The sequence below is a fragment of the Bos indicus x Bos taurus genome, chromosome 14 (genome assembly GCF_003369695.1).
Source record: "Bos indicus x Bos taurus breed Angus x Brahman F1 hybrid chromosome 14, Bos_hybrid_MaternalHap_v2.0, whole genome shotgun sequence".
In the NCBI taxonomy this organism is placed as follows: domain Eukaryota; kingdom Metazoa; phylum Chordata; class Mammalia; order Artiodactyla; family Bovidae; genus Bos; species Bos indicus x Bos taurus.
Genome location: NC_040089.1, coordinates 34180538 through 34207933, shown reverse-complemented (window position 1 = coordinate 34207933; position 27396 = coordinate 34180538). Strand labels below are relative to the sequence as shown.

General features: G+C 41.2%; 1 protein-coding gene across 4 annotated transcripts in view; it reads left to right on the top strand.

Moving 5' to 3' along the window:
• NCOA2 (nuclear receptor coactivator 2) overlaps positions 1 to 27396 on the top strand; it is a 285061-nt gene that overhangs the window by 210670 nt on the left and 46995 nt on the right. For all 4 annotated transcript variants that reach the window (XM_027561151.1, XM_027561153.1, XM_027561154.1 and 1 more), the window contains 5 exons: positions 14978 to 15081; positions 19377 to 19554; positions 21852 to 22040; positions 24351 to 24452; positions 24744 to 24887. In XM_027561151.1, coding sequence (XP_027416952.1) covers positions 14978 to 15081; positions 19377 to 19554; positions 21852 to 22040; positions 24351 to 24452; positions 24744 to 24887 — 717 coding nt within the window. The remainder of the gene's footprint in view (positions 1 to 14977; positions 15082 to 19376; positions 19555 to 21851; positions 22041 to 24350; positions 24453 to 24743; positions 24888 to 27396) is intronic.

The following is a 27396-nucleotide window of genomic DNA, read 5'->3' as shown; positions in this document are numbered from 1 at the left end:
CCCTCAGGGTAGGGATGGGGGAGGTGAACCTGAAAGATCATAGATCCAGTGTCAGGATCTATAAAGACCTAGTATTAGATATTCTTGTTCAGAGTCACAATACTATATGCGCAAGTTGATTACGCTAATTCCTTTAACATTGCTTCTCTTTTATATACCGATCTGAGGAGCCCCTGTGGTTGTTTCCATGTACTATACTTAATCCTCCTCTTTGGGAATTGAGGTTTTCAAATCGAGCTCCTGGTTTTCATATTAGGGTAAGAGGAAAGATCCAGACATTGGTGTGTTTTAGCTACACTTCTAACCAGTGACCCGTGCTTTTCTTAAAAAGGACAGATACATAACCCATCTTATAGATGGACTTCACTTTGTAATCAGGTAATTGTAGGTTTTTCTCTCAAGTTCACCCAGTAGGTTTACTTGGAAATTTTGAAAGCTTTATTTTTATTCCTGTGGCGTATGCTCTCAGCTTGTATTTTTGAGACCTGTAAGTGTAATTTCCTTGGCAATTGGGTTTATCCTGGGAGGATAATATAAAAGATCATTAACATTCACATTTTTATTTTCCAAAATTCTTTTGGGTTGCTACACTTGAGAGAACTAATTAGGCCCTGTTAGCATCCTGAGGTGTACGCATTGTTCCTGGTATGTTGATGAATGTTTATTTTGAGTTAAGTATATCAGCTCTTGCCATGCTCAGTCTGTAATGAAGGCATTCTTAGTAACATCTTCAAGAATTAGTTTCTCTTCATTCAGCATCTGGATCAATGCTGTATCCTAAACTTTACTCTCCAAATAAGCTTAGTCTTCTAGCTTAGTAAATAAGAAAACCTCCTCATACTGACAAATTTATAAATTTCACTTTTCTTTTATGCCTAAATCCACAACACTTTAAAGAGACAATCTGCTCACCCCATTTCGGCCCTCAGCTACACCATGGCAGTGCCTCAAGCATGCACAGCAGCACAAGGCTTGTCTTTTTTACCTTTGCATCCTCACCATCTAACACCGTGCTTATGTTTCCCTTAAAAACATGAAATACCGCTTTCTTGAAAACAAAATTACAAAGAAAAATTAAAAACTAAAATGCCTTATACCGTCTGTGTGCTTGGAGCTGATCCCTCAAACCTGCCCAGACCACCTGAGCTCTCCTTGCATTGCTTTCTCCAGAGCATGAATCAGGTAAACTCTTACTGAGTGTCTGCATGGGTTAGCATGGACTGTGCAAAGTGATGGGGATACAAAAATGTAAAATACAGCCCCCAGCTCAAGGACTGCACAGCCTCAGGAGAATTATGAGGCGATCCACATCAAGTCAGATGATTTCCATATGGAATAGTAAGTGATAGTACGGCTGTGTTTTGGAGGAAGAGAGTGTAAAAACAAAAATTGGCTCCCCTGAGATTCCAGGAAGATTACATGGAGTAAATGACAACTGGGATCCAGGATCAAGAAGGCCTTAAAGTGGATTTTCATGTGTCATGTTCCCTTGCTTGGGCTGGTCCAGAAAGACAGAAAACAAATGTTTTCATTCTAAGAGACTAATGCTGTTGGGGTAGGGGTTGGGGCGGAGAAGGCATCTTATTTCAATATTTGAAAAGGAAGGAAATTTACATTTGGTAGAGTACTCATGTTTTCTCCCAGTGAGAGTGAAAATTTATGTTTTGGTGTTACCATAGATAACTGAAGAGATTTTATTACTCTTAATATTGACATTGATTTTTTTTAATTTAAATTTATTGGTAGAAAAGCTATAGAAATGATACTAAATTTAATTCATTAATAAGCCATGTCTCAAGATAACTTCAATAAAATACCTTCTTGTAAGTTTCTGATTCAATTTCTATTTTATCACGAAGGGGTGTAATTTTCTTTTAGTACAAACTTGTCTATTGCTGTTCGTTTTCACTTGACTTAGCCTGATGAAGTCTGTCTGTTTCCTTTCTTACACATGCCTGATTTCACATTTTTCTTTGTTATACAGTCCTTTATATTCTGTTATTTAACGTCTTTATTTGTAATTTGTAAACAGGTTTATTGGATTCTTGCTTTTGTAAGACTGCTTGTAATTATAAATGCAGAATAATATTATTACTTAGCGCCTTTCTTCTGTGGCGCTCAGAATGCTTCACATACATTATCTTATTAAGCCTCATAACATCCCTGGGAGGCAGGGGCATTTTGCAAGCGATTATGGATTGCTTTGCTGAATCAGCACCGCCTCACAGCATTATGATAAGCTGGGAAAAAGATTGAGGTCATGTACTAACTTGTTCTCAGGAAACCCCACATGCAGCCAAATATTTTCCTTGGCAATACAGCCCTAATAACTGCCACCATTCGAGTCTCTGGGAAACCCACTGTCCATTGATGCTGTTAAAAATTTTTTTTGAAAACGCATATCAAAGACAGTATATTGCCTCTGCCAGTTCAGAGGCAGGTGGATTACAGTTGGCATGAGAACAGCTCACCTTCTGGTTCAGGCTTTCAGTCTACAGAAGAAAGGCTAGGTCTGCTCTCGCTGCAGCTCTCAACACCGGACCTGCCCAGTTATCACGTGTGTCATTATCAGCCACTCTCTCTGCCTCACTGTTAGCTGTCACCTGGCAGGCAAGACTTCCAAAACCAGGTTTCTGGGATTCAAATTGTTCATCTGTGTTGGCAGTAAAACCTATTTCCAAATGCCATTGGGTAGAACTTTACTGAAGTCTTGATGACAGTATGGTGCTAAATCATGCAGCATTTGAAAGTGTAAGCAGGGTAATTAAAAGTGAAAATAGGACGAGTACATCTAATGAAGCTTTTATTTCATCATTTGAAGGGTTGTAGAGTGGTAAGGAAAAGTTCTTTCTCACAGCTAATACATGTAAAACAAAAATTAATTTGAAGCTAATTTAAACCAGTAAATTTAATAGAGAGTAAGTTAATTCCTATTATGTCTTCTTCATATTTATAATTAGTTAACTTCTATATATGCCATGGCCTGCACAGATGATCATGATTAACCTCTCCAGGATTTTTCTTCCCCATGGGAATAGCCATGGCACTCGCTGTGTGTATATCTTTCAGTTGTAGCTCAAACTTTTCCATAAGCTTTGTTAGAGAACACAATTGTCAGACTTTGGGGGGGTTTTGAGGGGGTGGGGCACCATGTCACATGTGGCTTGCAGGGTCTTAGTTCCCCAACCGAGGATCAAACCTGGGCCCCCCCACAGTGAAAGTGCCAAGTCTTAAGCACTGAACTGCCAAGGAATTCCCTGTCAGACTTCAGATGCCTTTTGAAATGTTTGCAAGTAGATTTGACTGCTTTAAATAGTCTTTGTATTTGAGAGGACATAACATATAATACCCAAGAGAATTGCTCAGTTACCAGCAGCATCACAAAATTTTTTTCTGTAGCATACAAAATTTACTGGAGAATCATAAGACCATATCCAAAGAAAGGAGAGAATTTCATTGTGGGAAAGGTAGTCAGGATACCAAATTTAGGAATCTCTGTAAATGTCAACCTTTGTTCATTTCACTTTAACTTCATTGTGCAAACTGTGGTCACCTCTTGTGCACGCTTTTGCTGGGCTTTCACACGTGCAGGTACCACAGTTCCTAAGCCCCTCACTGTGCACCTGCTGCCTGGTGAGGCCTATGAGTTTCTGCGTGAAGCTGACCCCTGTCTTCTATTTAATTGCCTGCTGCCGTGAACAGTTATGGAAGGCTGGTTGACAACTCAGTGCCACTCCTGCTTAAATTGGAGAGATTTTATGCCACACAGTATTTAAAGGGTTACTTTAAAGACAAATTTAAATCTTTTGCTATTGTCATTATGAAACAGTGAATATTGGTTTTTTCTCGGATGTCTTTTAAACTTAGGTTACTGTGATAATGATAAGGAAACCTCCTATTTTGGAAAATTAGGAAGATGTACTTACTTCCCAAATTCGTTCCAGTCCTTTTCTTTTCACCTAATCTCTTACTGGGCTTCCCTGGTGACTCAGATGGTCAAGAGTCTGCCTGCAGTGCAAGATACCTGGGTTCAATCCCTGGGTTCAGAAGATCCCCTGGAGAAGGGAATGACAACCCACTCTAGTATTCTTGCCTGGAGAATCCCATGGACAGAGGAGCCTGGAGGGCTACAGTCCATGGGGTCGCAGAGTTAGACACGACTGAGCGACTAGCACTTTTACTTTCAATCTCTTACTGAAGGTACAGTGATTGTTCTCCACAATCAAAGTTTTGCATACATGTGTTGGAATCTGCAAATTCAGATCCAGTTTCTCTTTGTTGTGTGGGCAAACCTTGCTGTAAAATATTCTGTAGTGGCATACATTTGGCCTTCAAGACAAGTCAGATCCTTTCTTTTACCCGGCTTTACTTCACGTTTGGTCTGGGCAATTCAGATGCCATCCTAAGGTGACAGCTCTTTGTGCAGGAGATGAATCATTCATAACAACTCTGTCGCTCTGCATGGTCAGCACTAATCACTGTACCCTCTCCCCAGAGCCCAAGTTCGTAAAGTCCAGGACCTCGTGGAGATTAGTTGGGGGGCAAGGGCTACCGACATTTTGGTATGTAAAAATAGGAGTTCAAATCAAAATGCTGTTTCAAACATTTGAATAGATTAAACTTCTGTTTCTGTATGATATAAAAGTGATACTTGCTGTATCATTTTTATGATCAAAAAAATCACAAAAGTTCTATTTTTGTGGATTAACAAGAAACAACCAAGAATGATGGCTTCACGGTCACCAGAAATGATGCACTTTACTTGTAGTAATTGTTCAAAGTGTCTGAAATGGACTTGACTAGATCTATTGTCTTAATAGTTGTTCCTTCTCCTCCCTAAACATTCACATAGGAATTACCTGGGATTTGTTTATGTCTTACTCATTAATCTGCCGAATTGATCTAAATGAAATTTCAGTTTTTAGAGATTTTTTTGTCCACAGGAGATTGTGGTGGTTGCAGACAGTGTGATTTTCTGGAGCCCACCTCTGACAATGGGCCCAATATGTGCCCTGTGACCCAAGGAGTAGATGCTGGGGGCCCTGGCCCTAGCTCTGGTCCCTGACCATGGAGACCTCTCACCAGGGACACTGCCCTCACCTTGCAGTCACTGTGAAATCCAGTTGCCTCGACCCCTTGCTAGTATGCCCTCCTCTAGCCTGCCTTCCGTGATTAACCACAGCCATGCTACTTCCTGTATTTATGCAAGGTTCCCAAATTGTTATCAATGCTGTGCTTTCTCTACTAGGGTGATATGATTTAACATAATTTAATGTTTCAGGGCTCTAAATTGGATGATTCTAAGTTCTATTATCAGCTTCCTGCATTAGGTGCTTGAAATTGGGAACACCTGCTTTTTAAAAAGCCTGCTTGAAAGTTCTCCTATGACTACTCAAGCTAAGGCACAAGTGAGTGCCCGGGGTTCCATGGGTGGCAGGCAAGACAGAACCCCCTGGAAGTGGGTGCCTCCCTGTGAGATTGTTGGGGTCTCAGTGGGCAAAGGAGAGGCAGGTCTGCGCAACTCACTGTACCAGTCTCTTCAGGAGACAGGCATCAGGTCTTGTGTCCGCAGAGAAAAACTGGAAGGAAAAAATATCCAGAGGGGAGAGAATCCTGAGGAGAGGGCAGGCTAGCTGGTCTGACAGGCGGAACCTAAAGTGAATCAGAGCAGGAGGCATGTCAGTGACAGGCGAGTGGGAGCACGAGGGTGGACGTGGAAGAATGGCCCCAGGGAAAAGGAAGGTCGAGTCCTAGGCGGGGGTTCAGTCTCACAAGAGGCATGCCTCTGAAAATCCACTGCTAAGGAAAGGGAGTCTTTCGATCGGAGCCCTGTGAACCCTGAACGAAGTGGGAACTTATGGTGGAATTGGTGAGAAGGGTAAGCGGATGGATGTCAAGAGACCAGTCCTTCCTTGTTTCCTAGCCTCTCCCCCTCCACACCCCTTTTCTACCCTGTGCTTTTATCGGACACCATTGAGGTGGTAAGTTTCATGTTAGTCACTGAGTATCCAAAGTTAAATAAGACAAGATCCTTGCCAGCCTCTCCAGGGATGTCAGCCCTCCTCTGCCCAGCCTCACTTTCCAGATGATTCATGTAACTCAGGGAACTTCTCCTTGGAGGCCAGGGCTTCTCCCAGCCCACCGTGTGGGAAGACCAAGAAATCTGATGAAGCACTCTTCCATCCTGGGTCCCCAGCAAACGGGTGGTTTGTAGACATCTACCTGGCTTGCCTCATAATTTCTTAAGAGCTAAGCATGGCTAGGAAAATCCCTGAGTCAGATTAAAAACTCCCGTGATACCTAAGCTACCCTTTTTTTAATGGAGCAACTTGCAACTTCCTAAATGATAGATTACCTAGATGAATAAAGTTGGTCTGTTTATTTTTCTTCATCTCTAAAGTGTGGAAAGAGATGGTGCTTTGGTCAGTGAGAAGGTGCTATATTGTTGTTTTTGTTAATAAAATCCCCGGAGTCTGGAAAGAAATATAAAGCACCCCACCTAATGCTGCCCCATTCTCCACCAGGATAGTCCTGATGCCCTTAACACCAACAGTCTCATTTCTGTCTCATCCTATGTCTACTTCATACTTGGACTACAAAAATCAGAACCTTAGCCCCCCGCTATGTTAAGTACGCAGTGAAGCCCTTCAGAACAGCTCTTTCTAAAGAGAGGTACTTGTGAGTTTTAGATTCTGCATATCCTGAATTTTAGCTCCAGCGGTAAAACTGTTCAATAACACATGATTGAGCACCCACTGTGTGCCAGCCAGGGAGTAAAAGACTTCTCCTGTTGTCGAACAGCCAGCAATGCTGTGAAAGGGACAGCTGTGGGAACAGATCAGTCATGTCACAGCCCCGGGGTCGGGGCTGGTTAGGCACCAGGCCTTGCAGGAGCAGAGGAAGGGGTTAGCTTGATTGTTGTGAGCTTCCGGAACAATGATTGGTCTTCAAAGAGAACAGGTAGAAGGGCATCTGGTGCTGATGGAAGAGTCAGAAAGTACCTGAAACCTTCAAACAGGATCATGCCACTGGGGAGGGAGATAATAAATATTGCTAGGGTGTAAGGTAGGACTGGGGCTTCCCAGGTGGCTTAGTGGGTAAAGAACCTGCCTGCAATACAAGGAGACGTAAGAGACATAGGTTTGATCCCTGGGTTGGGAAGATCCCCTGGAGAAGAGCATGGCAACCCATTCCAGTATTCTTGCCTGGAGAACAGCCCATGGAATTGCAAAGAGTTGGACATGACTGAAGTGACTAAGCACACACGCATTCAAGGTAGGACAGTTAGATGAGTTATGCTGTGCTAATTAACAGAATAATGATAGAATATTTCTACTACTTAGGCTAAAGTCCTCTTAAGGATTTTAGAAACAACTTTTCATGTAATTCCTGTATTTTAACCCGTTTATGAGAAGCTTTGCATGCTCCTGTGGTATCATGTTGTTGGCATTGCTTGAGTTAACATATGTGTTTGGGAAAAGTGAAACTTTTTTTTAAATAGTTTTGTCCTTTGAGAGACTGCCGTTAAATATCCTGAATGAGTGCTGAATTCAAACTTCACCTCACTTCTCACTTCTTTCATACCTACTGATTTATTTTTCCTTTGTGTGATCTCAGTCTCACCTTTGAACCTTCTAAGCAAATTCTGATTCCTCCATTCCTTATTCAGATAACTCCTAAAGCCTTAGCTGTCAGCACCCTATGAATTAGACTTAACTAGAACCAAGCAATTCTCGGATTTTATTTTGCCCTCACCTCTTAATACTCCATTGCTGGAGAAGATGCAGGCAGAGACCGACATTCTCGCAGTGGAGAACGAATGAATCCTGACAGCCTGGGTTTAATGACGTGTACTTGTTGCCTTTGAGTTGATCTACCTGCAGTGCTTCTGAAGCTGTGTTGCCACAAATTTAAACAATTTTCTTTTCTCTGTCAATGTGGTTGACTTTGTGTCAGATTTTTTTTGTTGTTCTTTGCCTTTCAGGATCTGTCTTTAAATTTAAGGTCCTACCTCATAGACATGTATAGATAATGTAAAAGAAAGATTCTGGACAAATAGTCATATACACGCATGGTGTACTAGGAAAGGTTATCCCCTGTCAATTTTACCTATCAGTACATTCAGTATTGATAGGTAATATTGAAGTGGGGTGCTAAAAACAATGGTACATTGGTGATAGCAGATTTAGTGATAGTTCTTGCAAGCAAAAGCGTTCTCTAGCCAGTTATACCCAGAATCTTTTCTGGCTACCATTTTCTCTTCCTGATCCGTGTGGTACATTCATTTACAAAGTAGGACGTGCATATTTCAAACTTATGGCATGATGGTTGGCTCCGTGCCAGCAGTCACACCTTCCCATTGATGGCAATGAAACCAAGCTTGTTGCTTTCTCTTGAAGCAAGAGAGCCAGGGGGCTTTGCTGGGGGCTGGGGGAAGTAGCCTTCAGATGGGTTCAGTTTACCGTTTCTTCATGCTGAAGGGAAACCGTGATGCAGTAACACCAAACTCCCGAGTCAGAAAGAGAGGGAGGTGACTTGGAGCCGAAGTTCCTCCCACTCCCAAAGAAAGTGCAGCTGTGCGTTTTTAATATGCACGGCAGGAGATTTCAGCAGCCCGATGATATATAGTGCATTAATGTTGAAAAGATAAACACATTTGGAGAGCACAGGAAGGGCCTTGTGTTTTTATGTTAGCAGAATGCTTCCTAATGAATAAGAATGTGCTGCTGGCTTCACGGAGCCAGATGGCAGCTTTTCTAATTTTAGTTGGGTGCAGATGCATAATTCTCTGGTTTTACCTTCTAGAACCTTTGAGATGCTACATCACTTTCCCTGTAATATTTTATCTGTAGTGCTTGGCCAGAAACTGCCTGTCATCGTCTCAGTGACTTCTCTGCTCACTCTCGGCGTAGGTCCCAGCACTGCTGGGTTAGACTGTTGCTTCACCTGAAATCCTCAATGCAGGAAAAGGTGGAAATTGTGGATGTATTCCTACTCGAGTGTTAAAATTTGTTGTGGAGGTAATTAAACTCATCTTTGACGTCAGTCTGCTGAAAAATTGATAGGTATCTGGGTGAGCGATTGTACTCATTTTGGAGCAGTGGAATTAATTATAAAACCTGCATAAAGTATCGGGTTCCCTTTTAGTTGAAGGTGCTAATACCTTAAATAATACCACTTCTGTAAAAGCAGCTCTCCTCATACTTGACCAAACTTGGGAACAACTTTTCAACTCTTACTTGTTACATGTCAGGGCATCCAAACATGGGCAATGTTCAAATATTCTCTATATGTAAAAATACACCATGGGTTATTTTTCAGGTTATATATTTTTCAGAGTGAATCACCAATACTTGTTTCAATTCTGACTTTTTAAAGATAATTTCCACAAGTTTTCCATGGCTTCTTCAGATGATTTTTTTTTTTTTAATTTTTTTATGTATTTATGACACATGGAATCTTAGTTCCCTGACCAGGGATAGAACCCACATACCCTGCATGGGAATCGTAGAGTCTTAAGCACTGGGCCACCAGGGAAGTCCCATATTCAGATGACTTTTTTGGAGAGAGAAGAGCATAAACCTCTTAAATAATGGCCATATCACCATGTCCCTCTAATGGGCAGACATTAAATAGCACTTAGGTTTCTAAGTCATGCGTGGTTGACGCCGCTGCTGCTGCTGCTGCTGCTGGAATTAGAGCAATTATGTGGCTGTCCCCTGGGCCATGGCTGCCGTCCCTGTGAGAGGCAGGAATCTGTTCTGGCCGTATTTTTCAGAAAGGCCCTGGGAGTGCGTGTTCTCGGTTCAGTTGCCTAATTAACAAGTAGATGAGACCTTCTAATATTATAAGATTCACTAAGTTACCAAAAATCAATGAATGATGTTCTCTCAGAATATGTAAAGGTCTTTAAGAAACATACACACATCACTTCATACTTTAAAAATAGCTATATATGCTTTTTTTCCCAAGGATATATAATTTTTTTTGCTAGAATCACAGTTTCTGTGTGTTTCTGTTCTCACCAGGAAATTTAAATTTTTACTTTGTATTTGTAAATCACTTAAATATCTAGAGATTAAACGCTTCCCTACTCACCTTTCCTTTTGTTCTGAGAGAAAGCGTAAGTAATAATTACTTATGAAGAAAAGCGTATGGAATATAATATTAATGATTTTCTCCCAGTTTGTGGTATGACTCATCTTAACACAGTCCCTAAAGAGATGGGGTTTGTTCTTTGCTTTGAAACTGGAAATCTAATTAATTGATATTGGATTTCTAGAGTGCCGGTGAATGGAAGAAGGATGGGCTTGCTCTTGGAGCAGCCACCCAGGAGGGAGGGTCAGTAGCAGAAAGATGACGGCCGCATCCTTGGACAGTCTCTTTAATCAGAGCTTTGCATTTGTAACGCTGGGCTATTACAAAGACCTAGAGCTATTTCATGGCATTTTTGTCTTTAGGGGGTGAGGAAGAAAAGGACAGTTTACTGTTTTCATTGTCACTCTCTCAGGTCATAGTCTTTACCTAAAAAGAACAACCTTAATAGTCAAAGTGCAGAAGAACTGGAAAGCAGGGCATGGAGCAGAAAGCTTTTTGTAGGCTCTGAAAATTCAGTTTTATCATCTCTTTTTTCAATGTAAGAGTTCCACCTGTAATAATGAGATTTCATAAGGTTTTGATCATTTGAAAAGATCTGGGATGATCTTTCAGTAAACTGTGGAGTTTACTGAAGGATATTTTTGTGACAGAATATATTTTTATGGTTAATGGATGCAAAATATAGAAAAGTAAATATAATTTGTGACCACTGAGAAAACTGCCTAATTTAAAAATATTAAATAGTATGTTTTAGTATAGTAATGGCTGTTCTTACAGAAGTATAAATATATCTAAGGATTTAAGCTTATTTATATCTGGGACATAAAAATAGCATACTCATTCTTGAAATGCTCCCACAAAATACCAATGTATGTCCGGGTAACATGACAAGATATCTCAAAGGAGTTTTTTCTTCCTCCTATTTGACTCTAAAGCCCAAATGAACTTTGTACGGAGGTAGTAATTACTTCATGAAAAGTACCCAAATAACATAAATTCATGGCCAGTTTAATTTAGATTCAGATTACCTTGGTAAAGCCATATTTCTATGTCTTTTCTATCACTTCATACTATTGAGATTTTAATATTGAGAAGTAGCCAAAGCACAAATCTAATACAGAATTGAATAGATGACAAGTTAACAAAAAGTAAATAAAAATAAATATGTATAGATCTTCAGTGAGGACAGGCATGAAGGTCCCTAAATTCTTTACCCTTTTTTCTTATTTATTTACTCTGTGAGTAGTGAACAGTTCCCATTCTCTGAGTAAATACATGAATAGCATTGTGTGAACACTGAACATTTTAAAAGTTCTCTTGCAGATACTCAGTGGCCTCATCTGGAATTTTCTTTGCCAGTACACTAACATAATTTGAGATTGACCTTGGGAAAATTTTTGTTGTTTTTATTCTGAGTCCAGGATTCCTAAAATTCCAGCTTAGACAAATTGTTGGCCATTATTCCTGAACACTGGTTTCAGAGGCCAGGCTGAGATTTCCCCAGGAACAGACGCCACACAACCGTTGCTTTTGCCATGCACTCACGTATCCCACAGAATCCAACACCACTACAGGGGATGTGAAGTATTTTCAGCTCTGTCCAGCCTTTAAAAAAAAAAAATCTCTTCTTTGAATTTATAGTTCCTCACTGTACAGCCCTAGGTTCTCGTTTGACTCAGTAGATGCCCCCTACCCCTTGCCCCCAGCAAGATGTATCCTCTCATCCCACAAGGATCCTTCATTCCACCTGTACCACAAGCATGACTGGAACACACAGCAGGACACTGAGACACATGGACAGTGTTCTGGCCAGTTTCCTTATGCCAGCCCTGCATTATCTGTGAGTGCCTGTTAGCTGCTGCTTTTCTCCTTTCAAAAATGTTAGAAAGAGGGAAAAAAATGACATGGTTGATCATTGCAGTCTTTCAGGATGATAATTATTTTTATCCAGGCTTTCCAGTAGAGCCCCAAAAAATGTTTTGCCCCCTCTGAATTATCTCTTACATTAAATTTTAGGCCCTTAACCTAAATTATGATCTGTAGATTCCTAAAGATGAAAGAAAATGATAATCTCATGCTCTGTATTTTCTGATAAGCATCAAAAATTCAGCACCTGAACACATTGCTAGAACATTTGGGATACCCCAATCTGAAAGTCTGTCACTGTTTAGGAATCTGCGTGATTGAGTTTTTCCAAGTTTGAATTTTTTAATTCCACAAAATGTTGAATGGATGAGGAAACTTTGGGGTCTTCAGCATGATAATCAGATCCTCAAAATGTAAATATCTCACAAAATATATTGATTGTCTCTGAAGGACTTGGGAAATAAGATACACAGAGGTAACATATAATTCAAGGATTATTGGCAATGTTTTATCATAACAACTTGAAGTGGACTATGATGTATAAAAATGTTGAATCACTTTATTGCACACCAGAAACTGATTTAATATTGTATATCAACTGTTCTTCAGGTTTTTTTACCAAAGGACTTGGAAATGGGTTATCAGAAACATTGTCACTTTGTATTATTTTGCCCTAAAATGAGGCTGAGGATTACTCAGTCTGCACAGTTTTAATACTCCTGCACCCTGAATGCCACCACATGGAAGACAAAAAGTAAATAAAAGGACTGTGGGACATTTATAATGTCTACTACATGACTTTTGCGATTCAGTAGTCGTCAAACTCAGGGATCCTTTAGGCCTAAACCTGCAGAGACTTCACAGGGGAGGGCTGTTAAATTAGAGGAAAAGTAGATGAAGCAGCAGCTGACGGTGCCAGTCCTGTCCCCGGACTGATGTGGGGAAGGGAGCAGAAACTGAAGAGAAATATACAGCTTCACAGAGTGAACTGGGGCTGGGGGGAGTATGCCCCAATATGTATTTATTTGGGAGTTATTTGGCAATGAAAAAATTTCCGGGAAAAATGGGGAGGGGGGAAGAGGAGTACCTGAGATCCCGCCTGCCCCAGGTGAGAATGACTCAAGAGCTGGGCTGAGACCAAGCCAGCAGCTAGGGGGAGGGACCTACAGTCGAGAGCTGGGGAGGGCAGCAAGGAAAGATGAAGGGAGGACTAGCACATCCTCACATGCTGAGTTATAAAGGCTAATAGACAAGCCACAGCTCTATTTATAGCCAGTCACAATTATTCAGATCTAAGCAGGTGAATCAGGAATGTCGCAGAGTCACTGAGAAAACAGATACTCCCTGCTTCTGACCTCTGCCTCTGGAACTCAGTCAGGAAGAGCTAAGACAGATATGCTAGTAGTAAGTTATATTTCTAAGTTACTTATGGGTTGTTTTTTTTCCTTGTTTTTACCTGTGCTGCACGATACGTGGGATCTTAATTCCCCAGCCAGGGATTGAACCCATACCCCCTGAATGGGAGGCTCAGAGTCTTAAACACTAGGGAAGGCCCTTACTTTCTGGTTTTTAAAGTGTGTTTTACATATCCCATTTACTCCTGTCATAGCACATGAAGCAAGAAGGCAGGAACTAAGGCCTCCAAAAGTTGAAGTTACATGCTCTGACTTGTACTAAGTGGCTGAGCTGAGACTTGAACTACACAGGCCCTCTTCCCTTTCCCACTGATACATATGCAGGTGGACAGTTTCCATCAAGATTTGGAGGGCCTGCATAATTCCTAATTATTTTCTATAGGCTCCCAGGTACAAATTAACCTTTACAGGTTTTCACAAATACTGTGTAAAATCTTCTGTTACAAAAAAAAAAAGAAGCAGAGTCTGCTAAGTTCATGAAAGCAAGTTGATTCTGAGTACTGAATTGATTTAGAGTTTTCTCTGTGGTTCAGTCTCTCAGTCGTGTCCAACTCTTTGTGCCCCATGGACTGCAGCACACCAGGCTTCCCTGTCCTTCATGTTCTTCACTGTCTCCTAGAGTCTGCTCAAAGTCATGTCTATTGAGTCGGTGATGCCATCCAACCATCTCGTCCTCACAGTTTTCTTAACTTGCATTTAATTACAGAGATAACATGCAGTGTAAACAAGGCTATAATTTATTCCAGGACAAATAATTGGCACATTGTGTTGTGTTGTTTTCTAACAAATTGTTGAGATGTATCTTGTTATGCTTTAAACTTTTCTTGGTGTTCTCGAAATAACCCACTTGCATACACATTGATGACTGTGCATCTGTTTCTTCCACAAGCCTTTTCCATGACGGCATGTCTTCCCAGGCCTGGCGGGAAGTTGCTTCACCCATTTGAGTCCAGGAGCCCAGACCATGCATCTCTGAACTAGATGAAAGGGCTGCCATCGAAATTCTCCGAGTGCCTGATAGGGTGTCCCGCTCTCTGCCTCATGTCGTTAAGCACCTTCCTCCAGGGAGGGGCCAGTCTTTCTGGTTATTCTAAATGTGAAGGTGACAAGAGGTGGGACAGTCCAAAAGCCACAGGAGTGTCCCATGGAAGCAGCAACAGTGGTCAGGACTCGTTTTTATTCCTTCAGACACATCTCTGATTTCTCTCCCGAAGTCTGAACTACAGACTCCCGGTCAGTCATCCCTGCCTGGGGAGTCTGCAGAAAGCCCTAATTGTGCTGCAGTATATAACAGTTTTGCAGTCTTTAAAAAAAAAAAAATGCTTGTTGGGGACTGGCATGAAACCTCTAAACTCATTTTATCGGCAGCCTGAAAGGGGCTCTGAGCCACAGGTCCTGGAGGTGAAAAGTTAATGTTCTGGCTCCCGCTTCCAGCAGTTTCTCCCGTGCCATGGCAGCGGGGATGTTCTCTAGCTCTTTTACAGTCTGATCTGATCCTGCTGAAGATTTTTTTTTGAAGTCATAACAATAAAAATGTTCTTGTGTCACTCTGTCCTTGAAATAGAATGCCAGTTAATTCACACTCGTGTTTGTTGCAGAGAAAGCAGCAGCTGCCAACATCGATGAAGTGCAGAAGTCAGACGTATCGTCTACCGGGCAGGGGGTCATTGACAAGGATGCACTGGGGCCGATGATGCTGGAGGTATTTCACCCTGCTGTTGATCTTCCCAGTATTCCGTTTAATCTTTCAGTGAATGCTGCTGTATTTAAAATGGACCACCAAGAAGGTCCTACTATATAGCACAGGGAACTCTACTCAATGTTATGTGACAGCCTGGAAGGGAGGGGAGTTTGAGGGAGAGAACAGATACATGTATACTTATGGCTGAGTCCCTTGGCTGTCCACCTGAAACTATCACAGCATTGTTAATTAGCTAAACTCCAATCTCAAATAAAAAGTTTAAAAAAAAAAAATTCACTTTTAAGTGAATATAATTTAAGGCTAATCCACATTTATTTTTCACTCTTAAGATGGAAGTACTGCTGACCTCTTGAGCTTACTAATATGTATCTAAAATTTACTCCTGGTTCCAGCTTACATACCTTTCAGATTGATAATGTAGAATTAAATTAACTAGATTAGAATATAAATTTGACCAACTTTAAGTGCTTAAAGTTCATTAAAAAATGAATGCTTGAGCATTCATTTTACAAGCACTCATGTTCACATGTCCTGTTAAATTCTGTGATACATTGTGTTTTGAAATGTTGCCAGAATTCTTAGATTTTCACCTGTGCAAGTACAGATAATTATGTATACAGGCTAAAATTTGAGAACCAAATGGAGGTTTACACTTTTTATTTATGCTACATGAATCTAGATTATTGATTTCATGAAGACAAAAATTGAAGTAATATTCAGAACTTTTAAGATAAGCATCACTGCAATGGGTGATCTTAACTGCCATTTCTTTTGGGGGGGGCCAACTTTTTTTTAATTGGAGTATGATATGTAATTGTTTTACAGTGTTGTATTAGTTTCTGCTGTACCACAGTGTGAATCGGCTGTGAGTGTACATATATCTCCTCCTTCTTGATTAACTGCCATTTCTTTATTAACTTTAGGAGTTTTCATGACCAGACTACTATCTAGAATTTGTTAAGTCCCACTTTCTTATTTTATTAACCCAGTACAGTATTAAGCATCAGATTCTTTGCTATACCTATTCCAAAATTAAAATTCAGGATGTAGGCTATGGTAAGATGAGGGGAAAAAAATGTCAGTGAATATATAACAAGAAGCAGAGGAGCCCTGAGACATAAATTATGTCAGTTCTCAGGATAATTTACTCTGCTGATGATATAATGAGATTGAAAATTATCACATGGCCAGAAGGTCTGCAGCATTGCCATTGTAGAATTGCTTCACTGGCAGCGCCGCACATATAGAAGAAATTAGGATTTTTAAAGCAAAGATAACCAGTTGGCGCATAAGATGATTTTTATTTTTAGAAAGTCTAATTCTGTGAAAATCTACTGTATAATGGGGCTAGGGAGACACAGAAAAAAATGTAAAGATTGTCTGACCCAGTCTTTATTTTTAGAGATGACAAAATTCAGCGCTTGGGACTACCCTGCTGACCAAAAGACTTTACAGGACCCTATGTTGGGCCCTGCTTATTTCTCTTTCATCACTGGCTTGAAAACACGTAATGACAATTTTTAGAGAAAAAGTGAAAACAGACTTAACCTGATTTTCCAGAGTTGACAAGGCACTGGAAGGCCAGAGAGTGCTGCTTCCTACTTGGTTCTTAGAAGCAGCTGAGAAAACCCTTAACTAGGTGGACTCTTAGAATTCGATGAAAGAACTGGAAACAAAATTCATTTGGAAATGATGGGGAATTTTAAATATTACAGTTAGGAAAATCCGGTATACCTGTGTTTATTACTTACATTGGGGATGACTTAAAGTAGGGTGGAAACTCTTGGGAAGATTTTCAAGGCTTCTAAAAAGAGATGCTGGCAATAACCACAAGGCTGTGACTCAAGCTCTCTGAGAGCAAGCTCATTAATTGCAGAAATCAGATTGCTAGATGTCAGCGGGTCTTATCTCATAAGATCAAATCCACATTTTCACTGTTGCAAAATAGTCTTCTGAGAATTCAGTGCATTGAGCAAAACACCTGTGTAGCAGGACTTCAGTGCTAAACATGTGAGAGATAATGCTTTGAATCTAGAGACTTAAGGTTTGAATTTGCATCTTTTCCCTGTTAACATGTAATAATTTAAACAGAGAAAACTTGCTCTCATTGAGCCATTCTAGGCATAGATGCACACTCATGCTTACATCATAGCATAGTAGTTGCTAGGCAACAAAACTAAATGTCAGGTTTTTTCATGACAGCATATCATAGTAAGCTTTAAGAAAACAAATAGTTTTATAAGGTGAAAGAATTTCATCTTTCCACTATATCTTTACCATTGTATAAAGCAGTAGGAAGCCACGTGCACTTCCAAAAGTGACCCGTAGATAATATTATCATGAGAATCCCTGTTGAAGGTATATTTAAAGCTGTGAGTTTAAAAGAACACTTAGTACATAACTAATCAACTGACTTACTTCCTGACCTCCCTCCCCACATACCCCATATACACATGTGCACACACTCACACAAGGTTTCCAACAGTTGATGCCAACCTATCATGGAAAGCTATTTACACAGTCTTGCTTTGGCTTGCACGTTGTTTACACCAATGGGAACAGCACAATGAACATTTAAGAAGAGCTTAAAACAAAATGGTGTCTGTTATGTGTGTGTGTATACATATATGTACACATATACATACATACACATATGTATATATTTTAAGAGCTTTTTATTGGTACCTTGTGGTCGGTTCTAATTTGAGAGAGTGTGTAGTTTTGTCATGAAAATAGAATTAAAGGTGAAATATTTCAAAGAAAGCTCACAGAATAAGAGCCTGTTAAATAATAACTTGAGGAAAAAGTAAAACACTATGCCTCAGTCATGCACATTGTTATATTGGTGTGTCCATGAAACATCCATGTGAAAAACCAGTAAATACACAGCCTGAAGAAACTGGCATGAACTGGGTGGACCCCTTGGCCCTGATCCAGGGAATGCCTGGTCACTATCAAGCCTCATCCAGTCCTAATCTCTCCCTGATCCATAAAACAGCTCTGGCAAATGAGCATCAAAAAGGGAAAGGAGGCAGAACTAAGAGAAACTCACTGAGCGCCCAGACTTTGCATTGTCCAACAGCTGTGACAAGTCAGCGCTCTAGGTCAACACTGGGGAGAACTCTGCCACCTGGGAATCAAAGCACAAGCTTTGGAGGCAGTCCACCCGGATTTGTATCCCAGCTCTGGTTGCAAGAGCTTGGGCAAATCACTTACCCTCTTTGAGTCTCAATTTTTCCTTCTTCTGTAAATTGACAAAGGGAAACCATTCCTTCCAGAATTGTAAATGTTAAAATGACCCAGTGGGAAATTCCCTCGCAGTCCAATGGTTAGGACCCTGTGCGCTCACTGCCAAGGGCCGTGGGTTCAATCCCTGGTCAGGGAAGTGAAATCCCACAAGCTGCACAGCACAGCCAAAAAAATAAATAAGTAAAAATAAAATGACACAGTGTGTTTAAGGCTCATTAAATGTGTCGATATAATGATAGCAAAGTGAACCATGCACCCATCACAGGAAAAATGCTCTTGCTCTCTGGGTGATTTAGGAACCTACATCTTAACAACTTGGAGAATAAAGAAATACAGCCAGGCACAGTTAGTTAACTTTCTTTCCCTCGGGGTTAGAAACCTAAACCCCAAGGCCCTGTGTAGTCTCAGCCAGAGGTCCCCAGGAAGACGGGTTTGTCGCATCAGACACACACTTCCCAGAACCTTCCCCCATGACACCAGACAATCAAGGATTGGCGTTGCTTAAAAAGATCTGAGATCATTTTCAGTTCTTTCATTTAAGACTTGGCAGCTTGGCAAAATTTTCTGATTTTTTTTTTCCTTGGCATTTATCCTAAAACTGTGGGAAATTACCAGTGACTTCTCCCTCGCATTGTATTCCATGAGGAACTACACCAAGGAAAAGTAATAGCTCTGAACTGGATCAGTAGCATACGAGTTGTTCTCCCCCTTGCGGAGTACATCCATCTCATTCGGAAAATACAGATAAATGCCTGCATACTCTTAACGTAGCAGTAATTATCTCCTGATAAAGTAACAGAATGAGTGTTTGTCATTTAGTTTATGACAAGAAACCCTGATGTAGGCTCTGTCCCATTTTCTAAGATGGAATCATCTCACCAAGAAAAATGTGTTTGTTGTTTCTGAATGCGAGGAGAGGTGGGAGAGAGATCTCTTCTTCTCCATGAGGGAATCATGTTTCCCTTAAAAGGACCATTCCCTTCATAACAGTTGCACGTGACCGTCCGCTGCAGTCTTTCTAACAGAGTTTGTGCCTCTTCCCGTAGGCCCTTGACGGGTTCTTCTTTGTCGTGAACCTGGAAGGCAACGTTGTGTTTGTTTCAGAGAATGTGACACAGTACCTAAGGTATAACCAGGAAGAGCTGATGAACAAAAGTGTCTATAGCATTCTGCACGTTGGGGACCACACTGAATTCGTCAAAAACCTGCTGCCAAAGTCCATAGGTAAACGAATGTCCTCCGGGTCTCCGCTCACCACCCCACACCACCCCACCCCCACATACATCGTCTTGGCCGGCGGGAGGTGAAACAGACTCTTTTCTGTCAGTCAGGGATAACAGTAACTGGGGAGTGTTGTAAGAGATGCTTGTGTTAAATGTTTTAAGCTTAGAAGTCATGGAGAAAAGCCCATCTGTAGATATTGGTCTATGAATGATCGTTTTGACCCTATATTTAAAGTAAGTGAAAGGACTTCAGATGGAAAGCAGTATATGGCAACTATTTTCATGGGGTTTGTTTGGTGATTTTTTTTTTCAAGACAGTGCCCAATTGCCTCCCACCCTACCCAGTGCCAGCCGACTCTGTTTGTCCTTTTTCTCCATGACCACTTAAGAAGTAGAAGGTCACGAGAAGCTTGAGATTGAGTTTATTTTGAGTCCCGGCTTGTGAAGAGTATGATGTGGGTGTATACGACGTTCTAAAAATAAAATGTGAAGGAACAAGTGGTGTGTCGCGGTTCGGATGCTCTCAGCCTGGGAGCCCGAAGTGGGCTCTTTGGCTTCACAGACTCTCATGGCTCTGCAGGTGACACGGCTGTGTACTGCCTCCTTCCCCACCCACTGCTGCCCCTTCCTGCCCTCCTCATCTTGACCTGGAGATGCTGTCCAAAAGCGTCCGTGATTATAAAGGGCCATATTTTAAAGTGGGTGGTTCACTGTATGGGCCCACCTCAGTGGCTGCTTGGGGAGCATAACTGTTCCCACTCACTAAATGCTCTTTTTTAATATTCTCACTTAAACTGATGATGCTAAGAACATCTTCATGGCTAAAAAGAAGTGCATATTTTAGTAGAGAATAAAGTCAAGTCCTGAGTTAGCAAATGTTTTTGTTCCTTTTCTTAAAACTGTTTATACTGGCTGGTCTCATTGTCACCACAGTAAATAGGAAAAGGCCCTTTCACATTCCGTTATGGCTAGCTCTTCTTTTAATAGGATAAACCCTTTGTTTAAAGTGACTGCAACAGTAATACAAAATGTGAGATCCTTCTATTATATCCTGTAGTAAATGAACAAGAAAATGGGATTTCTTGTTTCAAATAACTAGTATTTTCAAATCTCTTCAGTAATTTTATGACTTCCTCAAAGGACCTGTACTTGTTAATTCAATATTATTATTTATTCACTTGTCTAAATAGCTCTCTGCCTTACATTATATTGTATTTTTTTATACTTTCAAATTACTTATTAACCTGAGTTAATAAGAGGTCTTTTTTCCTTTGATTACTCTATGTAGTCTCCTTTATGTAAATAAGCTTTTAAGAATATTGATGGTAAAATAAACTTTTCAGATGTCTATATAAAGCTAGCTGTGGTTCCTTCAGTAAAACAGTTTCTTGCAGTTAACTTGATATTTCCTTTTTCTCTCTAGGATTTGTTTCCTTCTTTCCGTCTCTGCAGCCCAGTGTCTGTGGGGTTAGCACTGTGGGACCTAATTGGTCCTTCAAATGTTTTCTAGCTAGTGACTTTTGAGAGTGCTTTGCTTATCTTATGACTGGCCCGTTTTTATTTCTCTTTTTGGTTTCTCTAATGCATCTGAAAAAAAAACATGTCTTTCTTCTCTTACATCACCTTTTTCTTGAATTAATATATAAGTTTAATATATTGGTATTAAATTCCTAAGTATTGATAAGAAAATAGAAGACATAGTATAGTAGTATTTCACTGAAAGGGAATAAATGACATTAGCAGTGTATTCTCAAGATTATTTCAGTCTTAATGAAGAAAAAAGATACAGCCCAATTACAGATTATACACTTCAAATTTTGGTGAAGTTTTAGGGAAGAGGGGTCAGTAAGAAGCAACAGGACCTCAAGCCTTGGGGCAGGAGTACATGTGGGTAGGAGACGTGGAGACGTCCTGGCCTTAAGACGAGGTAGCAGGTGCAGAGATGTGCATGTGGGACCGGGGAGGGACAGTGACGGGGGCAGGTCTTGTGCTCAGCAACGTGAAAGGTCCAGCTGGATGGGTAAGAGGGGGCTGGTGAGAAATCAGGGCCTGAGCTCGGAGGGAAAGGGTCCGGGTGAAGACTAACCAGTGTGATAGACATTTGAGATTCCCACGAAGTTTCCCAAGAATTCACCCAGTCATTCTTCCCCCTATAGATTTCGAAGTTACTTAGAAAAGTGTAAACACCATATGAAAGTAAAATCACTGCGTGTTTCCTACCCTGTTTTGATAACTTGGCAGAAGCCAGTCTGACACTAGTTTCTTCACCCTGTTGGCTTGCTTTTGCCTTTTGCTCAGTGAACGGGGGAGCTTGGTCCGGCGAACCTCCCAGGCGGAACAGCCATACTTTCAACTGTCGGATGCTGGTAAAACCTTTACCTGAGTCAGAAGAGGAAGGTCATGATAACCAGGAAGCACATCAGAAATACGAAACTATGCAGTGCTTTGCTGTCTCTCAACCAAAGTCCATCAAAGAAGAAGGAGAAGGTAGGGGCCACTTCTCTTATGTTAGTGTCATGTATTCCTGTGCTACTTCTTTCACACTTAATAATCTGAAACTAGAGGCCGCACAAAGGAAAATATAGAGGCAGTTCCTTTGTTCTTTTCACCTACTCAACAATTCTTGTGCTCAGTTTAATTATCAAGTCTTTAAAACTGCACTATCCAATAGAATTTTCTGCGGCGAGGGCAGTGTTACGTGTCTGCAGCGTCCAGAACAGCCACCACTAGCCACGGGTAGTTGTTGAGAATCTGAAATGTCAGTAATGCAACTGGGGACCAAATTGTCTATTTTGTTAAGTCTTCATTTAAATACCCCGTGTGGCTAGCAGCTACCCTGCCAGAACAATTCCACTAGTATTGAACCTCTCAGGGATCCTAGGCATCTCTGAACATCTGCAGCAAGGTCCAAGCCACACCTTAGAAAACACCCATGGTACAAAGAACATCTTTTGTATACTTCCGAGGGATTAATGAATTTTGTGTGGTTTGTCTATGGATGCTGCATCCAGAATAAGAGAGGATGGAGATGGGAGTGGGAGTGGGAGACGAGTTCCAAACTGTAAGCTCTTAGGCGCTTCCTTTTAAAGAGATACTGATATAGTGTCCACCCCTATGCCTTCTGAGGAGATTGCTCTACACCTCTGAGACTGTCACTGTCTACGATATGGGACAGTGCTGAATATGGCCTCCTGTGTGTGTAGCAGAAGGGAAAGAGCCGAGGCCCGTCAGTCAGTAGAAACTTTGCGGGCTTTATAATCAGACAGGCCAGGTCCTACATCAGCTGCATATCAGCGCTGACTGTGGGCAAGCTTCTCAACCTCTCTGAACACCCACGTATTCTCTTAACCAGTGAAATCAACAATTCCAGTATCACAGTGTAATAAGGATTAAATGAGCATGCCTGTACCATGATTGGCATAGATATTTAATCCTCTTTTCAAAAAATATGTAAGTAATTTTTAATTTAAATTTTATTGGAAAGGAAGTAATTGAGCTGTCACAGATGATACATAGTTTTCAAAATTAAATTTTTACGTAGAGATGGAATGTCAAGCTGTTTTATTCTCCTGTATGCAACAGAGTAAGTGCTGCTAATTCATCTGTAATATTCTAAAGCCATATTCTATAGCTAAGCTAATTTATGGTTTTGTGCTGTATATGTCAACATGTTTGTCCGTTTAAAATCTGATTCTGAATGTTTACATAGTATAGCATAAGAGTAGGGTTTCTGAGCCATGGTGCACTCATGTTCAAATCCTCACTTCCCCAAAATTTTATTTGATGTTGGGTAAGTTACTGAAACTTCATGCTTTGGCTTCTCCTCTGTTAAGTGGAGATAATGCCAGTGCCTGCCTCATAGAGTTGTTAAGAGGATTAAATGAATCAGTAGCCTATAAAGCAGCTAGAAAGATGTCTATCTCATAGTAAGTGCTCAAAAATTTAGCTTTTATTATGTTGAAGATGAGGATTACATTTATGTTTGTGATACTATTATTGGATATGTTTAAAGACATTCTTTCCCAAATTTAAAATCATAAATCAGTGACATAAGGTATGAAGAGACTTTTTTTTAATCAACCTTTTATCCAGCACTTTTGAAATTGAAAGGGCTTGCAGTGTGCTCTGCGTGTTACAAGATAAAACACATCCTCCCTGATCTCCAGAAGTGAACACAGACACATAAAACAGTTGAAGTAGGGTAAGGAATAAATGCTTAGCATCAGTTGTGTGAGATCCTAGCCATGGCCAAGAAACTAAACTTGAGACACACTGCATTTTCTAGGATTTGTTCTCTGAATCTGAGTCTAGACTCTTTATATACTTTGTTTTAAATTGCATATTGCCATTGTAGGAGCATCAACATAGTTCAGGAGAACGTATATCTAGTTTTCCTATATCTTAATGAACCTAAAACTCAAAGAGAAAACCCTTGACAGTTTCAGTTGTCATCATTTGTAGGCTTTATTAAGAATTCAGCTGGTTGTTAATATCAGCCAGTTAATAAGAACGGGTTCCATTCATTTCCACCACTGGGGAGATGCTTTCGGATGGTCACCTGTAGTATAGCAGATGCGCATTCATCGTGTGTCGTGTGGCTTCAGCAGTTTATCCTCAGCTCCCCATATCTCAGCCTCCCCCAGCTGCTTCCCACTCCAGGTGAGGACCAGAGGTACATAGTGTCTCGTTGCTCTCTCCCTTACTGACCTACAAGGTTGTGCTGTCATAAGTGCATTTGATTTTGTTTGAAACACTACAAAAGACTCCTATGATAACCATCAATGTATGTGATTGAAGATTTGCAGTCCTGCTTGATTTGTGTGGCTAGAAGAGTTCCCATGAAGGAGAGACCAGCTCTTCCCTCATCAGAAAGTTTCACTACTCGCCAAGATCTCCAAGGTAAATTTTCTCAGCAGAGAAGGGCAAAGAAATCATTCTAGAATACTTAGGTGTTTGTCAATGCAAAGAATGGTCTAGAAGCTGATGAAGAAGCTGAGCACAGCAGCTGCTGCTGGGGCAGAAGCTAGAGGTGGGGTGGTGGGGGGACACTTCTTCTCACCTTCTACCTTCCTGGTCCATGCACTTACGCTACCTATTCCTAAAGAAATCAATTTTTATCTTTTTAAGATTTAACTATTTCTCTAAAGAATAGATCAGTGTGTAGGTCAAATGCTCACTGTTGTTTACTAGGCAAGATCACGTCCCTGGACACTAGCACCATGCGGGCAGCCATGAAGCCAGGCTGGGAGGACCTGGTGAGGAGGTGCATCCAGAAGTTCCACGCACAGCACGAGGGGGAGTCTGTGTCTTACGCAAAGAGGCATCATCACGAAGGTAACGATCTCTCAGTGATACTTCTCTTGAAGTTCATCTTGCTGATGAGCACTCTCTCTGCAACAGTGATTCCTGAACCCACCCTGGGGGCTTAGATCTGGTGACTCTTGCCCAGGACTGTCGCCATCTGAAGGGGAATTGAATAGGAGGAACTGTAGGGTTAAGAGCGTGATGAAGGAAGTCAAATTGAAGATGATAACCTCTCACAAAGGCAGATGAAAGGGAATGAGATCATTTTCTTCAATGCTCTGGCTTTTAGACATGTAAGACGGTGCTCTCAGGTCCCCTCTAATAGCCAAAAAGAAAAAACCACCTGAATCATAAGGATACTGTGAAAATAAGAATGAAAGGAAATTTGCAAGAACAGGTGAATTCCTGGTAGAGGTGACAGTGGGATCCTGAGGCCCACTGCCGCCACCACCTTCCAGATGAAGTCTAAAAAGAGACGTCGCTTCTAGAAAGAGATGAAGTCACTTGTCTGGGGTCATACAGTTGGTTAATAGGACACCTGGAGCTCAGCCCACAATGTCAGAGTCGTCTTTCAGTAATAACAGCAGCTCTCTCTGAGCTCCTGGTCTCTGCCCTGGCATTGGCCCCCTTCCTGTGGGCCGCTTGATCCCCACGGTCCACCCAGGGACGTGGGTGTTTGCCTCCCACGCTGTCGATGGGGAACTGATGCAGGTGACACGGACCCAGGAGCCTTTGATTAGAAAGTGTGAGCCCTGGAGGGACCTGAGGGTCGTCCCGGCCATCGCTCCACCTCACTACTTCCACTGCTGTTCTGCAGCGTCACTTTTTCTCAGGTGCATTCTGGTCTTTTGCTAAATTGGCGAGAAGAAAGGAAAAAAACATCCTTTCTTTAGTGCTTATTAAGGACTCCATCGGGGAGGGAGATACTTTTCACTTCCACCCTTCTGACCCTTCTCTCGTGGGCCCCGCGTGTCCTGGTTGGGGCACTTGGTTACCAGCATGGATTCCATCAGAGCCACGCTGCCTTTGAGGTACGGGGCCCTGTGCTTTGTAACTGAGTTTGGCAAATTGTCTCCAAATTTGCAGAAAATTTTATAACTCAGTATTGAAAATGCAGTTTTAGTTTGTCATCTTCCATCTAAGGTGCATCCATGACTGTTGTTGCTGTTCACTTGCTAAGTCACGTCCGACTCAGATCTCACGAACAGCAGGACACTAGCCTGCCCTGTCCTGCACTATCTCCTGGAGTTTGCTCAGACTTTTGTCCGTTGAGTCAGTGATGCCATCCAGCCATCTCATCCTCTGTCGCCCCTTTCTCCTCCTGCCCTCAATCTTTCCCAGCATCAGGGTCTTTTCTAATGAGTCGGCTCTATGCATCAGGTGGCCAAAAAGTTTTGGAGCTTCAGCTTCAGCATCAGTCCTTCCAGTGAATATTCAGGACTGATTTCCTTTAGGATTGACTGGTTGAATCTCCTTGCAGTCCGAGGGACTCTCAAGAGTCTTCTCCAGCACCACAGTTTGAAACTCTGGCATTTATCAATAGTGTTTGTATGTTAAAAAGTTTATGCTTTTAAGATTGCTTATGAAAAAATACAAGTCATGGTAAATAACCTGTATTTTTTTTTCATCCTGTTTATCCTTTTTATCTTCTTCATCCACATTTCTTAGAAATAAGCACTAAATCCAACCATTTGTGTCTTCCAGCATTTTTCTTTAAGTGCGAAAGAAAAAGAGAAAATAAAGATGCCACATTTGACAGAAATAAATAACTTACCTGCCATTTCACTAGATCTGGTTTAAAATAAAAAAAAACAGTAACAAAGAATAAGAAATCCCCCAGCAACCGTGTTCAGGGTCCTTGGGCTCTGAGTAGCAATGCCCCATGTTTAATCCTGTGGCTTCCTGAACTCCTTACACAAGGGTTTACACATATGTACTAGGCACAGCGCTAGGTTTAAACAGAGGGGACCCACTGAAAGGAAACTCTACCATGTATAAAATGCATTTCATCCAAGTGTATGAAATAAGTTGGATTGCAGGTAATCATTAGTATTGAATAAAAATCTACCAGAAGACTTTGTTTACATGGAGGAGCTTCCTGAATGTGTTCAGGGGCTTGCTGACACAAATCTGCTCAGTGGAAGTTCTTGATGTAGACGAATGGTAATGGAAAATCTCAAAGGATCACTGCCAAGGTCGGATAAAATTCTGAAATTATAAGCCACTGGAAATACGAATCCTATTATAAAAATGGTATTCCTGCTGCCGTTGGCTGGCATACTGAGTATGGAAAGCCAGATGCGCATATGTACAGTAATTTGTTTCCAGTACTGCCACTTCAGAGGAATCATGCAACAGTTGGTAGCAGAAAGTGATACCTAAATACTCTGTGTCCCTACCTGGAACTGAGCAGGGGGTTTACCAGGGAAATTGCTCAAAGTGAAATTTTACCAACAAGTCTGAATCTTCATTGTATGTCAGTACCTGCTCGTGTGTGTGTGTGTGTGTGTGTGTGTGTGTTTCGGTAATTTCGTGGAAT